This window comes from Bidens hawaiensis, unplaced genomic scaffold, assembly GCF_021521415.1.
Source record: "Bidens hawaiensis isolate Kalapana, Puna unplaced genomic scaffold, B.hawaiensis_p1.1 tig00021347_1, whole genome shotgun sequence".
Classification (NCBI taxonomy): Eukaryota; Viridiplantae; Streptophyta; class Magnoliopsida; order Asterales; family Asteraceae; genus Bidens; species Bidens hawaiensis.
This window is the reverse complement of record NW_027493307.1, coordinates 5,592-23,456: the sequence shown is the minus strand read 5'-3', so window position 1 is coordinate 23,456 and position 17,865 is coordinate 5,592. Positions and strand designations below refer to the sequence as shown.

The window sequence follows — 17,865 nt, the reverse complement described above, 5'->3', positions numbered from 1 at the left end:
TTTTAAAATTCAATGATGAATGAAACCACTAGGTGGATTCCTCCATTACCGCGGACTTGTCAATCAATGAAGCCAAAAGCCAAAGGCTAACTTTTTAATTATGTTTGTTGAAAAACAAAACAAATGGCTTTGCAAGAGCAAGTGGCATGCAATTTTTATTTTTTTTTAATAGTGTCTCGATACACCTATAATAGCTTTCTAAGAGGGAATGCCAATCGTCTATACTGATCTTTAATGTTTTCTTCAAATTTAACTTATTCAAACCACTGTCAAAGAGAAAACGATCCTTTTGAATCAGGTTTCAAATTAAAGATCTCAAACGTTAGCCATCACCTCATTCCATCCAAGATGAATGCCGACAAGTCAAAGCTTTTGTCTTTGAAGGTTCTTTCTTTCCTTTAAGTGAATCAAAGTCCATCCACGTAGACACATAAGTCAGTCACATGTGTGTTTATAATATCAATGCTAACACGCACCTCCTGTTCACACCCTCCAACTGTTTGATTAAATGCCCCATTCACTCTCTTCTCTTTAGTTTTATCACTCACAGACAACCCTCTTCTCTCTTAATATTCCAGTTGGGGTTTTTATTTCATGGGTTCTTGTTGCAGTGTTGGGTTGAAAATTGAAAGCTCACGTTTGGATGGTAACTCTTTATTTTCATCTCTTTTTAATAACATCATCATTTCTTCAGCTTTATTTATCATTACCTGGATGGAATTAATTTTTCTGTATTTACTAAATATTTCCTTTAAAGAACCTTGCTTTAGCTACTATGTAATCCAATTTTGTGATGATTTCTAAACTGTAGTATGGTCTTTTAATGTATTATCATTATGATTAATGATCTGGGATGTGATTGTTTTTTTTTATATATAATTTTGTTTCATATTTTCCTTAAAAAAAACCTTGCTTTTGCTACTACTACAGTGCAATTTATCAAAAATTCAAGATATTAACAGTCTTTTATTGTGTTATTATTAATGTTCTGGGATATTTTTCATTTTGTGTGTATTTTGTTCATATTTTCTTTAAAAGAACCCTGTTTTAGCTAATACTGTAATCCAACTTTGTGATGATCAAGAATTAACATATGGTCTTTTAATGTATTAAAATTAATGAACTAGGATGAATTGTTTCGTATTTTGTTCATATTTTCTTTAAAAGAACCTTGCTTTAGCTACTGCTGTAATCCAACTTTGTGGTGTATTTCAACAGGTAAGCTTACATCTGCTTCTGTGCCACCTAGCCCTCGGAGCCAAACCGAGATTCTACAATCTGGAAACTTGAAACCCTTTAGTTTTAATGTTCTTAGACTAGCCACCCGAAATTTCCGACCCGATAGTGTTCTTGGAGAAGGCGGTTTCGGGTCGGTTTTTAAAGGGTGGATAGTTGAACAATCACTTACAGCTGCAAAACCGGGCACCGGCACTGTCATTGCTGTAAAAAGATTGAATCAAGAAGGTCTACAAGGTCATCAAGAATGGCTGGTAAGTACAAAATCTTCAATCTTTTTATAAAATTATGTAGCTTTTTTATAAATCTTGGAACTTTTTTGCAAAGTGTTAGATCTTTTTACAAAATCATGGATCCTTTTTACAAAGTCATGGAACCTTTTTACAAAATCATGGATCTTTTTTACAAAATGTAGGCTTTTTTTACAAATCTTGGATCCTTTTTAGAAAATGTTGAATTTTTTATACAAAAGCTTGGATCTTTTTTCAAAATCTTGTATCTTTATTAAAAATCTTGGATCCTTTTTTACAAAATATTGAATCTGTATACAAAAGCTTGGATCTTTTGTACAAATATTGGATTTTTTATGTAAGGGGTTGCTTCTTTGGCATTGTTTCAGGCTGAAATCAACTATTTAGGGCTGCTAAATCATCCCAATCTTGTGATGTTAATCGGTTACTGCATAGAAGATGATCACAGGATGTTGGTGTATGAATTTATGCCACGAGGCAGCTTAGAAAACCATCATTTTAGAAGTCAGTTCTCGAATTCTTGATATTGTTAATTATTTAAAAAAAACCTATTTTTTTTAGAATTTGATGATTAAAATTTGTTTTTATAACAGGGAGTTCTTACTTTCAACCGCTTTCTTGGAATCTAAGAATTAAGGTTGCTCTTGGTGCTGCAAAGGGGCTTGCTTACCTTCATAGCCCGGACGCAAAAGTTATTTATCGCAATTTCAAGTCTTCAAATATCTTGATTGATTCTGTATGTTTGTTCGCAAAAGTTGTTTGTTCGCCCTGCTTGCGGTGCGCGCATATAATGTATATATGTGTGAACCCTCGGGTGGGCAAAAGTAAAATTGCACTAATTTTGACGTTATTTTACTAATCTCGTGAAAATAACGTTAAAAGTGGCGGAAGGTTAATCAGGCATCATGTGGTGGCGTTGATAGCCGAAAGACAAGGGCACATGCACCGATCAGCCGGTGTCCCGATGATTGAGTGCTATGTGCCTTATGTCCAAGGCTTGATGCAAAACTACTATCGAGCCGGGGGTCTCACCGGAAGCAGCCTCTCTATCCCTATGGGATAGAGGTAAGGCTGTCTACATCTTACCCTCCTCAGACCCTACCATAGCATTGCTATTGGTGGGATATACTGAGTACGATGATGATGATGATGATGATTCTGTATGTTTGTAAAATTGATCATTTTGATACTGTCTTGTACCGCATTTGGTATTCTTACATGATTTTTCTACAATTTTTTGTTCAGAATTACAATGCAAAACTATCTGATTTCGGGTTGGCGAAGGACAGGCCGGTGGATGGAAAGAGTCATGTGTCTACTAGGGTTATGGGTACATATGGTTATGCAGCTCCTGAGTATATGGCCACAGGTAAGCTAAGTGGTTTTGAGACTTTATTAGTATGACCTATGCCTATAAACAAACCAATAAACACGAATTGAGGTTTGTTCTGGTTTGTGTTTGACCGTTTTTAACTGAACGAAAGGCGGACACGAATACCTTTAACTGGCATATTTTCTTGTTCGTGTATGTCCGTTCATCAATATGTTTTAATGGACACAAATGGACACCAATTAAAAGTGAAAAACAGTATATTCAAATTCAAGTCTAGATGTCATGAAGATATTTTATGGTAGACAACAATAGAGGCTGGTCCGAACCAGATCTGGCCATATTATAATAAACATGGGCCGGGCTGGGCCGATGGTTTGATAGGGTTGGGCTCAACTTTTTTGAATGAATATTTGAAAAAGCATAAAGGAACCTTAACGAACGAACATTGACAAACGTAAATGGACAAATATATGCAAATGTTCACAAACATAGATGAAAAAATGCGGCACATGTTCAGTTTCATTTAATTAGTTGGAACAAATTTTTTTGTTCATGAACATAAACGAACTTCCCGTCGAATGATTCACTAAAAGTTGGGTTCGTTTACGGGCCTACTATAACCCAAAAGTCGTAAGTGTCTCATATGTTAATTAATACCCATTGTTCTAACCATTTTTTGTAAACGGGCCGTGTTTCAAACAGGTCAGTTAACCCCAAGAAGCGACATATACAGTTTCGGGTGGTCCTCCTAGAAATCTTGACCGGGAGGCGATGCATAGACAAGAATCGCCCAACAGGCGAGCAAATACTCGTCGAGTTTGTCAAACCGTACTTAACCAGCAAACGAAGGATTCTTTACATCATGGACCCATGGCTAGCCGGGCAGTACTCGCCAAACGTAGCCATGCGAGCCGCTCTGCTTGCAACCAAATGCCTCTTGAAGGAGCCCAAACAAAGGCCCACTGCTGATGAGTTGGTTAAGGCTTTGGAGCAGCTTCAAGATTTGCAGAAAGTTGCTGATAGTTCAAGAAGAGAACCCGTTAGGAAACACGGGGATGGAAAGCCCGATTCGTATCCAAGACCTGAGGGGTTGGGCTCGGTATCAGGCTCGGCATCGGGCTCTAGTAGGGGTTAGAGTTGAGAAAAAATGAGGGAGTTGGTTGTACAGTTTTGATATGTACATTGTGCTGTAAGGGTTTATTGGTTCTATGAAAGCACAATGTTGAGATGAAATGTAACATGTTGGAATCCCAATTGGAGGGATTTTGTTATTGTTGATTTGAGATTTGTTTTGTGATGAAGGTTCACTTCATTTATGTGGGAGTTTGTGTATAATACTTGGTGCAATTTTATTATAAGCTATATATTAACCTGACTAAAATTAACAATATTAATTAAATAACATGTTTAAACAACTTAAAAAGGGTATAATCATCTTATAGTAATGATTTAAAAAAATAAAAAGTATATGCAAAAATTAATATGGGATTAATCTTTAAAGACCTTTTGGATTACATCGAAACAGAAGGCAAGCGGGCAACAAGCTGCGCCGCTACCCCTTTTTGAATCGCAACATCGAAACAGAATTTTATAGTAAATTCTAATTATAATCTCCCCTTTTCTCCATATGTTTCTATATATTTTTTAAATGCAAATGTTACCCCTACTCTACTTTACGATAGTAAATCTAAACAGTTTTGAAACTAGGGGCTACCCTTCTTGCGTATGTGACCAAGCAAGTTAGCCTCACATTAGCTTCAAACTTTTTCTTGACCCGAACCATAACACTAAATCATAAACGTATAACCTGCCCCACATATAACCTGAATTTGCGGAAAACAAAATATCTTTATTTGGTAATTAAGAGAGAGAATGGCATATGTTTATAAATTTAAAACCAAGTATACTTACTATTATGATCTTTCAAATAAATATTATCATGTGTGCTTTCAGAAAATATATAAAGTTACCTATGCTACAAATAGCTGTAATTAGAAAGAAAGCAATAAAGGAAAAGGGTGAATAGAAGAGATGTTAATCATAAATCTTTTCCTAGTTTTGGATATATTATTGTATAGAATCTTACTATATATAAAAAGAGTAAAGAGGTATCAACTTGCCGTTCTAGCTCAGTTGGTAGAGCGCGTGGCTTTTAACCACGTGGTCGTGGGTTCGAGTCCCACGGATGGCGTTTTTGTTTTATTTTTTGCTAATAACTTTTTTAGTGTCTGTTTAAATTAATAATGCAAAAGGTTGGGGATGCATATTTGTGATTATTATTATATTATAATGCATGTTGTGTAGTATATTTTGTTTGTAGATCACAATGTTTTTAGCTACATATTCTGGTTATTTTTATTGCAACTTGTATCTTTTGACTGGTTTAGATCACAGATTATAATGGCTTCTGTCCTAACTTTACTATACTTGTTTGTGCGTACACATTCGACCTATCCGTTTCGATCCGATGTATCCAACCTTTATTCTTACAGGCATATGCTATCACCAATTTATATACCACCAAAAGAATAGCAAACAATCCATAATTTAATTAAAAAATAATATTAAAAACACAATTCTTGAAGTAGAGATTAAGACATTAACTGTAGATGCAATGCAAGCCTCTCTCTCACCAATAAATAAACTTAAAATTCTCACATGGGAATACACGTTCGTATATACAATGTGAAACATTTTATAAAAAAATATAACACCAACACTAGTTTGTGAAATCATATCAAAAAGTTCATATCTTTTAAACAATAAAATTATAATCACCCAAAAGCATGAAGCCAACTCACACTTTGCAAGCCGAAAAGCGCTACCACATTATACCTAACTAGTCAACCGAGGCTCGGCTAGAAAGTTGACTATTCTGTTCAAAAGATTCAAACCAAACACAGTTTCTTCACAATTAATCTTCACCGAAGCATTCAACAGTTCAAAGCAATTACCATGAACCATAACTGATATAAGGCACGGGATCGAGTTGCTAAGTATCTCACCACTGAACCGTAAGCAGAGGCCTGATGCATCGTTTAAATGCGCATCCACAGGCATGTTTACAGATACCAAATGAAGATTTGCATTACTCAACATCTTGGATGCTAAACTTTGACATATGATCAAGAACGAATCCTTTGTTGATGACATGTCACCGTCCTTGTCATCACTTGCCACCTCAGCAAGGTGGTCAGTAAAGGAACAGCTGTTGATGTGCAAATAAGTTTGAAGTCAAATAAACGGTAATAAAAAAGGGAGAATTGCACATACCCCTTTGCATATTTACCCAACTCAACTAAAATTGCATATACCCACTTGTAAACTTCATTAATTTGCATATTTACACAACCCAAAATCAAAATTGTGTATATCCACTACCTTAATAACAATAATACCAAGTATACCCATTTGATTTAATTTATTAAAACAAATTATAAGACGACTATTTAACATTTATTTTTACTAGAACTTTAAACTCTCCCAAATTTTCATATTCACCATGTTTAACTAGTTTTTTATTTTTATTTTTTTTACAATTTTCTTTAAAGTTTTTTTTCCCTCTTTTTTAATGTTTCACTATGAGCTTTTTTGTATCTTTTCTGCGTTTTACTTTTTTTTTACCTTTTTTCATTATTTTCTTTTGTCTATCAATTCCACAAACTTTGTATTTCAATGCAAAGAACAGATTATACATAGACGAAAGAAAATAATGACAAACTACAATATAAATAAATAAAAACCCATAGCAAAAGGGCAAAAAAGATATAAAAAGAATTCATGAGCAAAATATTAAAAAAATAATAAAAAAAACCAAAAATAAATAATAATTAAAAGACAAAACAAAAACTAGTTAAAAATGGGCAAATATGAAAGTGTAAGAAATTTTAAAGTTTTAGAAAAAATAAGGGTAATAGTCATTCTATATAATTTACTTTTAGGAGGGATATATGCAGTTTTGGTTTTGGGTTGCGTAAATACGCAATTAATGAAGGTTACAAAGGGGTGTATGTAAAATTTCTTTTTGGCTGGGTAAATATGCAATTGTCCCATAAAAAGAAAAGGCCAATCTAACAAAAAAATACCTTCTTGTGTATTCAAACATTCCGGGAAGTTGGGATTCTTTTTGTGAGAAAGCATCAAGATTCATTATGAGTGGCTTTATGAAATATCCAATATCAGGCCGGAGTTTAACAGGGTGCTTTTGGTCATTACACCATAATGTGAGCTTCAAAGGTAAAAGATGATGGTGAAAGTGAACATGAATAACTCTTTTTATACTTTGACCAGGTTCAAGTGCGGTGATTTCTTCCATGGGAACAAAAACTGGTTCATCCTTTTTAGACTCAGAACTGCACACCAATTTCAACAAAAGTTGGAATTATAATTCATTAAAGAAGGGTCAATCTATTTGCACCCATTAAATTACATATTATACCCATTGATAGGATTTTTCACTAGGGGTGTGCACGTGTCGGTTTGGGTCGTTTGTGGGCTCAAACCAAACCAAAAACCAAAAATTTGGTTTCTGAGCTTTTGAAATCCGTTTGGTTTTATCGGTTTTCAGTTTGGGTTTGGTTTCGGTTTTTACCTATGGGCTTAAAATTCTTAGGCCAAAAAAATAATTGGCCAAAAATAATGAATGAGGGCCTCAATCTTTTTGTTAATTAATAAATAATTGATATATTATACATTTCGGCTAAAGTATTTGCAAACATATTCATTAAATTCTTATAAATAACTTAATTTTCAAATTAAAAATGAAAATCCATAAGCTTGGTTCGGTTTTAATTACATGCAAAACCAAAACTGAACCGAAAATTCGATTTTTATGAAAACATAACCCATTCGGTTTTTCTTTAGGTTCATTTATTTTGTTTGGGTTTTTCGGTTACGGATCAGTATCTTCGGTTTCGGGCACACCCTAGTCTTTTAACTGTTTTTATATAAATTATATTTTTTATTGTTTCGTAACTTTTAGCATATAATGGTTTATGTAAATTCGAATACATCATTGCGGTTTTTTTATTTATATCTGCAATTCAGTATGTATTTTTTCAGAAACAGAGCCGTATCCAATATCATATGAATAAAAATACAATTTTATATCAGATACAACTTCATTTTTTTATCAAATTTGCATCAAAATACAGATAAAAATAAATATATTGCAACGTTGTATTCGAATTTATAATATATTATTGTTATATACTAGAAGTTATAAGAGAAAAACAGAATATAACTGTTCAAGTAAAAAAGTCACATTTAAGGTGTAAATAGTGAACCCAAAATAAACATAATTAATTAGATAAGTATGCATACCTTCCTTGGTCAACCGACTCCGAATCTTCATCAGTCAAAATTAATTTTGACATCGGGTCAGAAGAACAGTTCTGGAAGAACGTGTCAACACTTACAAGTGAAGGTGATATTGTTGAAGCTTCAAATGAATATTTATATTCTACTTTCAAACCATTTCCATACGTTGGATCTAAAAGTGTGTATATTTTAGGTTTAATTCTCGCACTTGTATCTCCAATAGAAATCCTTGCTGATGGAATCCTTTCATCTACACTATGACTTTGACTTTGACTTCGACCTTGACCGTCATCTAACCAAGACTCTAAAGCTCCTTCTGACATCAACTCACTAACATCATTAGTTTCTTCTTGCGGTTTGCTTACATCAGCGAAGCTAATTAATGAATCAGTGTTGTTACTGTTATTGTTATTGTTATTGCCGGTTTCACTTGTAGCACTCTCGTCATCAGTTCTGGTTGAAGCAGTAACAGAATCTTCTGAATAATAACTGCCTTCTTCATTCAAAGATCCCGAGTCCACATCAGAATCATTTACTTCGGTTTGACCTGGTCCTTCCAGTCCTTTGACCATATCAGATTCAGTCAAACTGCACGGCTCGGGAAGAGGCTCGTACCCTGGAGCTGCATGAAAAACTATCTGTGAAAGAGAACCCGGAAGGTAAAATCGGTTATTAACCGTTTCGGTTGACGGCTTCATATTCTCCCCGAATACATTTTCCGCGAGTAAAACTGGTATTTCAGTTTCATTATTATCGGCCTTTTCTTTTTCCTCTATTCCGCTAGAAGCAAGATAGCATGACAAAAGTTTCCTCAAAACGCGGGCCCGATCACGAACATCATAGTTTAAATCAAATTTGGCGAGTTCAAGCACATAGCTTAATGTGTTTTTTGCAGTATCAAAATTTTCACCCTTTGAATTTAAAAGAACCTGCAACACAAATCACATTTGAATAAGTAAAGGTATATACTTTATAATTTAGATCATTGCTTCGGTTATTATAACTCATCGTACCTTAGCAGCAGCATTTAGAATCTGATATTTTGTTTCAATGGGCTCGGAAGGAAAGCTTCGGGCTAGAAATCTTAGAACTACGGGTACCATTTTTGGAATAATATTGCCAATTGAGTTGTATTCACCTGCTATCCAAACAATCATTGCGCGGGCCACAGGAACTTTTATTGTATCCAAATTTCGTATCAAAAAAATAATCGCCTGTAATTATGAGTTTGCAAATTGCATTAGCATGACAACAGAACCTTAATATAACTATAAAGCATAAAGGGTACAACCTAAAACATGTCAAAACAAGTCATTTTGAAACGTGGTGAGATGTGTTTGGTTGCCATGAAACACCTTTCTTCAACTTTTTAGTTATTTTATGTATAATTAGCATGTCAAATATAATTACAGAAACTATATTATTTCAACAATAACCTAACTTGTTGAACAAAATGATTTAGCAGGTTTTATGCATCAAAAATACACTTTTGGTTAACTCTTGATCTACTTATTAGACAGAAAATGAATAGACTCTAGGGTTTCATGATGTTGTGTGTTCGGTGCATTAGACTATATGATATGGCCTTACACTTTTCTCCAATTACAACTTCATTAACTCAGGAGTTGTTTACTGAAGTATTACCAATATGTAATTCAACCGGTGCTTCTTACATTATTTCAAATATGTTCAGAGTTCTCGGGCATTTAGGTTTACGAGTAGGCTTGACCAAAGGGTTTGTTTTCATCTCTTTAACTCTAATTATTTCAGCTTTCGGTGCTCTCCTACAGACCATCCTACGTAACGCTCGATTCTGTAAGGAGCATTCTTTTTCAACCAGTTTTTACACTAAGAATAATTGCTTGTCTGGGACTGGGATCTTCAACATCATCAAGTTCAGTTGATTTCGATTTAGCTTCCTTCAACTCCTTATCCTCCATTTCAGTTCCTAACAATAAAAAGGTACAATATCATCAGTTTGGTAAGCATTGATTTCTTCGGTGATTTTATTCAAAAGACTAGTTTCAACTTCAGACTCTCTACTTTCTGAAGCCTTTTCCTTTTCATTGTCAGTCTTCCCTTTGGTGGATCTGACATCATCATCTTCTTCTGTTATGATTAGCTTCCTTCTCCATCTGTTCTCAGGTTCATTTGAAATATCTTTATTAACAACTGGTGAGCTGATGTTTTCAGTTAGGTGAACAGTTGTTGGTTGATCTACTGAAACATTGGCATCAGCATCAGTTGTTGGAGAAACAGCTGATTTGGTGTCAGCAGTTGCATCTTTAGCAGTTTTGCTTCCAGTATTTTTAACTATGAACCTGTTTTCCTTAAACATCCTTTTTCCCAGAACTAGATTTTTTTCTTTTTTTGGGTTCAATATATGGCTTCTTTCTTAAGATTCATTCCTCATCATTCTAATGACTTACCCATCTTTCTATGTTAAGAGCAGCACTTCTAGCTCTTTGTTCTTTTTCGTACTCTTCCTTTTCTTTTATAAAGATAAGATTACAAACGAACATGATGAACTTGAGAACAGAAAGAGAAGGAAGCTAATCATAACAGAAGAAGAAGATGAGATTGGTTCCCCCAAAGAAAAGACTGAAAGTGAAAAGGAAAATACTTCAAAGAATAGAGATTATGAACTTGAAACTAATCTTCTGAATCAAGTCACTAACTTATCAGCTGATGATGTTCACTTCTTTATAGTAAGGAACTGAAGAAACTAACTAAAAAGGAGGATAAGGAGTTGAAGGAAGCTAAATCGAAATCAACTGAACCTGATGATGTTGAAATCCCGCATGACAAAAAAATATTCTTCAATATCAAACCAGTTCAAAAAGAATGCTCTTTACAAAATTGAACATTATGCACTGTAGGAGCATTAAAAGTTAAAATAATTAGAGTGAGATGAAAGCAAATCCTTTGGTCAAGCCTACTCCTCCTAAACCAAAAAGTCCAAGAACCGTGAACAAGTTTGAAATGATGAAAGAAGCACATGTAGAAGCACATATTGGTAATAAAAGTTCAGTGACGAGATGGGTTGAGACTTGAGAGACGAGTCCTTAAGAGTATGAAAATCTACAAAAATCCAAAAGGCAACATCCATATAAACTTGGTAATAATAATTGTATTGTATACTTGAATACGAAAGTTACAAGGACTATTCATATCTTGAGTCTATTCGTATTCAAATTCCAAGTCTATTCATCTTCTGTCTAATACAACTTGACTCATCCAACCCGCTTCCTTTAAAGCTGGGGTTGTGCATGAAACCGAAAAACCCAATCCGTAACCGAAATAACCAAACCCAAACAAAAACCGACGGTCTGGTTTGATGTTTTCTTAAAAACCTAATTTTCGGTTCGGTTTCGGTTTTGCATATAACTAAAACCGAATTGAACCAAATTTATGGACTTTCATTTTTATTGTTGAATAGTAAGTAATTTAAAAAAAAACTAATAAACAATGTTACCCAAATACTTTAGCCCAAATTTATAATAATCAATTAATAATTAATTATAAAAGATTTAGACAAAACTCATTACCAGTTAAAAATTTTAAGCTTATATGGTAAAATCGGCCAAACCAAAACTAGATTACCAGAAACCGGACGGATTTCAAAAAACCAAAGTTTTAGTTTTTGGTTCAGTTTGAGCCCAAAACCAACCCATGCACACTCTTATTTAAAGCTAATAAATTTCTTTTACCAGTTAGAGATATAACACAACTTAAATCAACCTATTTGTAAGTCAACGGGAAAAAATGGTCACCTCAGGTACAAAAATTTATCTATACTATATTATAATACATATGAAGAGGCGAGGAGCACAAAAAGGCAATTTTACATAATTTCCAGAGTTAAAAGTAATTACAACTTTAAAAAATATGGTACACTCCTTTAAAGCTAAATCTTCCTAGCACATGCAAGTTCCCCCATCCTTTTTATGTCATTTAAAAAAAAGCACCGTCATGAGTGATTTTTTTATCTTTAATACGAGCATGCTACTGCCATATAAAAAATTAAAAATAATTACAATTTAACTAGGTTTTTAGTTAATTGGCTAATGCCTTTTTACCGGCATCGGGACCCCATCTAGTTAAGCATAATGAATTGCATAGGTTACCATTGAACATCATAATCAAGTAAGGAACTTTTAAGTTATATTTGGATACGTACATTCTCATGACTAGCTGGATCTTGTTTTAGGATATCTTTGATGGATGTAATTGCTTGGATCAAAACCACTGCTTCATCATCTGCAAATCCACAATTATTGGATTCTGCAAGTTATAAAATAATTTTAAGTTCAAAATCAGAAAATTTTCACAATATAAATTACATAAATAACTGATTGATGACTAACTAGGTGAAATCAGAGTCAGTAATCCTTCCACGCAAGTCTTTGCTACTTGTGGATTCCTCTTTGCACACAGACCAATAGCAGCAACCGTATCTGCAGCAAATCTCCTGTCGGGATCTCTCACATAATCCTACATATATTCTAAAACTAAGCAAAAATATATTTTAATGCAACCGACAGTAACTGACATGTACCTGGAATTCTTGAAAGATAACTGAGATTGATGCATCTATAGCAATGGTTGAAAGGATCTCAAGTTTTAGAGATTTAACTTGATATGCATCCAAAGAGTTTATAAAAAAGTCCTCAATGTTTGGAGCAAAGAGAGAAGGCATCACTTTAGCAAAGACTTGAATGTTGCAGAGGACCTGTTAATAATAGTTAAATGACCCAACAAATAATTCTGTAAAGTGTAAATAAACCGAACACGCATGAACGGAGCATGTTCATGTTCATTCGTTTAACTTTAACCAACAAACGATCGAACACGAACAGTTAAACAAATGGGTTTTTCTTGTTTGTGTTCATTCGTTAACGGTATAAAAGCACAATTCACAAATGTAAACGAACATAACTGAACATGGATGAAAAAACATATCTGAGCTGAAACCAAATAAAAGTAAAATGTAAACAACAATGTGTTGGGCCTAGAAAGTAATTACAACCAGACTAAATTGTAAAGGGCCTAAAAATTCAAATCATATTAACAAAAGTACACGAACGAACATAAATAAGAGTAAACTTCAGAGCATAAATAAATGAACAAGAGATGTCTTCATGTCCGTTCGTTTATATAGATTAAAAAAAAGTTTGTTCATGTGCATTCATTTATTTAAAAAACATAAGCTAACTTAAATGAACAAACATAAACGAACTTAAATGAACGAAAGTAAACGAATGTTCGCGAACATAAATGAATGAACTAGACATGTGTTCATGTCCGTTCGTTTAACTAAATGAACAAAAAAATTTGTTCATGTGCATTCATTTATTAAAAAAAACATAAATGAACTTAAACGAGCGAATGCAAACGAAAGTTCACGATCACAAATGAACTAACCGTTCGTTCATTTAACTAAAAGAACAAAATGTTGTCCGTGCACGCTCGTTTAATAAACAAATAAACATAAACGCACTTCCCACTGCACGGTTCACCAATCATTCGATTCATTTACAAGCCTACGGCAACATTGATACCGGTTTAAAACATATGATAAAATGTTAAAACATATTACAGAACTAAAACAAACGTACCACATATTTTGAGGCATCTGATGATCTCAAAAGAAACAATAAAGGTTTTACAATTTTTGAAATTTCCTCCATGGGAGCCATAATCCAGTGCACCCCAGCAGCAGCAAGCACCACTGCACTGTTCCTACTCCATAACAAAGGCGACGTACAGTGTAACAGAATCTTGACACTTTCATCATTTTTTGATGATGTAAACAGTGAAGAAACATGTTCGGATGGCATCACATCTGAATTATTATCGAGAACCGATAAGTACTTATCTTGTCCGGCAAGGTAACTCCTTGACACCATACCTACCAACTCGGTTTCCTCAATCCCAATTTCATATTTCTTTTTGATGCCTAAATAGTCGGTATCCGATTCTGACCCGGTTTTTTCATTAAGGGAAATATTAGGTAATAAAGATGCCATAATAGATTCTTTTGCAAGCCCGTGTCGTGCAATAACATAACGAAGAAGAATTCCTATTAATATGATCTGGCCCCACTCTTCTACATCTGGAAGAATTTCACATAGTCGTTTATAGTTTCTACCAATTAGAGGTAAATTATTTGGACAAATGGAAGCAAATGCTGCTGCTGCAGCTCCAACTACTCCAGGGGAATTATCATTTAATAGAATTCCAATAATCTGCAGTGAACCGATGCAACACATTTACTACAATTATAAAATAAGAAAGAAAGAATATAATTTATGATAATGTAAGTATTCCCTTCTTAAAGCTCTAACTTTTTTAAAAAACGGAACCATGTATGTATGTTCACAAAAGAGAAAATGAAAAAAGTTTCTGAATATAACCACCCAATATAAATATAAAGTTTAGTGCTTGGCATAATTATCTTAAAATACTTGGCATAATAAACTAAAGTTTAAAAATATAGTATATAGTAAAAACCTTTAATCACTGAAAAACAACCAAACATAAGTGTGTGTAAGCAAGCTCACGTTAACAAACATAAACAATCAACACATCCGAATGCAGCCTCTGTTCATGTTCGTTCATTTAATCAATCGAACGGAATTCCTTGTTCATGTTTGTTCATTTACTAAACAAACTTCCCGCCGAACAGTCAGTTGAATGTTTGGTTCGTATACAGCCCTAATTTTAAGGTAACTTGATCTGGTAACCATTAAAAATGGCTAGACATAGCTTTTGACCACGTTGACTTCTCTTATGGCGTGGCCATGGTTTAAAAAAACGTTGTGAGGCGGCGCCTCGAGGCGCGCCTCGGTACGAGGCGGCTGCAAAACGAATTTGAGGCGGCGCCTCAGGGGATAGAAATAAACGTACGCCTCTTCATGGCTGAGGCGGAAAAAAACGGCTGAGGCGTTAAAGAGGCGGGAAGCCCAAACTTTTTTGTGTGTTTTAATGTTTTAGACTTTTGGTGTCAGTTTCAAACTTATGTCTTTTATTATGGTTTAGAATTTGTGTGTTTCTCATGACTAGTGAATATGATGATGAAATTATTTTGGAAAGTTCTTTGTTTGATGTTAAGTATTTTTTTTAATAAGATATATAATTTTTATTTTCATTTTTAAATTCCGCCTCGAGCTTACGCCTCGTGTTGCCTCGAGGCTTACGCCTCGAGAGGCTGTGGGAAAACGCCTCGAGGCGCGATTCCGTACTTTTAAACCTTGGGCGTGGCATCTGAAAACCAAGTATATTTGGTAATTACCTTAAATCATCTTTTAAAACCTTGACAATTTATTATCATACCCTAGAAAAAGATGATAACTTGAAACAGAAACGAAGCCTGAGTTGATTACTTTTTATGCAACTTTCCCTAGAAAACGGATAACTAACTAACTAAACCAACCTCAATTATTGCTGAAGCGTTTTCCTCAAGGCGCAAATCATGAACTTTTGGGAGAGCATTAGCAGCACATTTTCTGACATATACAGAGGGATCTCTAGCACACTTTCTAACTGCCACCAGAACAAGAGGTGAGATCACGTGCAGACGAATACCAGCCATTGTACGCAGTGCCCAAGCCCTAACTAGCGGGTTTTGGTCCCCTAAATCTCTCTGGAAAATATTAATCGATAACAAGGCTTCATTCGGTCGCCTGATAAAACAGGAAATATATGTGATCATAAGTAATATTTAGTTGAAAGAGTTTAAAGTAAACAGCCTCTATGATCTCTAAATGAAACCAACCATGTTTTACCTCTGGCTGTGTATCAAATATTGATGAGTTTTATGTAAGTTAGTATATTATGTTGTAAAATTGATGGAATATAAGGACTTGCCTTTCAGCATAATGAAGCACAAATAAGTAAACAAGCTTCTTAACCTCCAACGACTGAGACGCAACATTCTTAACAACCTGTAAATCAAACAAAAAACACATAATAATAATAATAAGAAGAAGCCAATTAATGCAGATAAATCAAGATATTCAAATCTATATAATGGATTTATGTTTACACTTTACAGTAAACATGAGGAGGTATTTTACTAATATCAAGGTATGCCAGTAACAACAGAATGATTCTGAAATTATTTCGGAAAGTTCTTTGTTTGATGTTAAGAATTTTTTTTAATAAGATATATAATTTTTAAATTCATATTTATCCCTAAATAATTAGGTAAAAGTGTAAAATTAATAAGTATAGCTACTGCTGGTGCAGATGAATGAGTTCTCTTATGCACAATTGTATGAATCAATGAACAAAGTGATAATTGAAGTAGTAGTACCTGAGGGAAGTAATTGGAGACATCTAAGCCTTGAGCAATGAGAGCGAGTAACCGTTTGAGCGCCTCGCACTTGTCGGAGTCGAATTTGCTGTCGAGAAGAAGGGAGATGTTGACGTCGTCAGGGTCGTCGTAGAGGTGAGCGTCCGTGCCCATTCGAAGCACCATGGTTGAGGCCTTGCTAAAGTTCTCCTGTGAGAACATCTCACGTCTGATACAATACAGATCAGATCAGATCAGATGGATGGATGGAAACACCGGAGTCTCAGTCGGCAGATCGTTGCTTGTTATCAAAAATTTAAATTTAAATTGAAGATTAAGATGTGCTGTTGGATGGCCGGTGATATTTTCAATCGGAGATAGATTGCAGTGTTTGTGTGATGCGATTAGGAAGACACCGGGGTAGGATGAGGGTTTATTATTATTATTATTATTATTATTATTATTATTATTATATCTATTAGAAAAATTCACTTAGTCTCCTTATTTTTGGTTAATTTTGTAATATTTCAAAAATAACAACTAATCATAGAATTTTTTATTAATAAAATAATTTAAAAAATAAAATCAAAATTTATAATTTAATGTTTGACAATTAATAACAATAATAATTATTATATAAATTATAGCTTTCAACTCTCCTATTTTTGTTACATCTTTATGAAATCATTTTTACATTAAAAACTGTTTGACCATTAATAACAATATTAATATTAATTAGATTAACTATAGGTTTCAACTTTCCTATTTTTGTTGCATATTTCAAATTTTAAATTTATGTGTAAACTGATTACCTTGAATGAAATTGAGAATAACATTCGTTTTTAAATTAACTAACAAAAAAAATTTATGGTATTAACAATCTCTATATACTTTCAGTTTTACACAACAAATTTCACACCACCCCTTTTCATCTATCAAATTTTGCAATTATGCATTTCTTTGTAAGGTTCATTTGTATTACTCAAATTATTTCATTCATTTATATTATTGATATTGTTCATATATTTTAATTATTATCAATTTAATACTTTGTTTGTATTCTTAATATTTTATTACAAACAACACAATGGAGCCAAAAAAAAAAGAACAACATAATGACAAAATACATCTACCCATGGTATATGATTTTCCAACATCATTAATAATATTAAACATTTTATTGAAGTTAATATAGTGATCACCTCGATAATTTGTACTCAACATGTTATCTACTATTTGTTAATTAACAAAAAGTTTTTTATACTCATAAAAACCGTGAGTAACAAAAATGGATTATTTATAACTATAAAGTGTGATGTTCATAACAAATTTTTAATTCATGCTGGTTAAATATGTAGTTTATTGGACCTTAGTCAATTTTTCTTATTAACCGTCTCTTTGATTTCCTGGTTAAATATGAATATGAACTC

The 17,865-nt window shown here is 33.6% G+C and overlaps 1 protein-coding gene, 1 non-coding gene and 1 pseudogene across 3 annotated transcripts; 2 read left to right on the top strand and 1 right to left on the bottom strand.

Moving 5' to 3' along the window:
- The first annotated feature begins 556 nt into the window (after window positions 1-556).
- LOC143563270 (receptor-like cytoplasmic kinase 176) lies at window positions 557-4,020 on the top strand (annotated as a pseudogene). Its single transcript, XR_013140639.1, has 6 exons — window positions 557-646; window positions 1,219-1,490; window positions 1,856-1,991; window positions 2,081-2,223; window positions 2,733-2,856; window positions 3,523-4,020. The product of XR_013140639.1 is annotated as a receptor-like cytoplasmic kinase 176 (transcript).
- A 918-nt stretch (window positions 4,021-4,938) lies between these two features.
- Window positions 4,939-5,011, top strand: TRNAK-UUU (transfer RNA lysine (anticodon UUU)). The gene has a single exon. It is a non-coding gene; the product is annotated as a tRNA-Lys (tRNA).
- A 639-nt stretch (window positions 5,012-5,650) lies between these two features.
- On the bottom strand, window positions 5,651-16,657 carry LOC143563271 (AP3-complex subunit beta-A-like). The gene is made up of 11 exons (XM_077050853.1): window positions 16,457-16,657; window positions 16,009-16,085; window positions 15,575-15,824; window positions 13,758-14,387; window positions 12,698-12,871; window positions 12,507-12,633; window positions 12,320-12,423; window positions 9,153-9,353; window positions 8,143-9,068; window positions 6,906-7,172; window positions 5,651-6,028 (listed from the first exon to the last, which is right to left on the bottom strand). Exons 1-11 carry the CDS (start codon window positions 16,655-16,657, stop codon window positions 5,656-5,658), a joined length of 3,330 nt encoding a protein of 1,109 aa, XP_076906968.1. The 3' UTR covers window positions 5,651-5,655.
- Window positions 16,658-17,865: the final 1,208 nt, after the last annotated feature.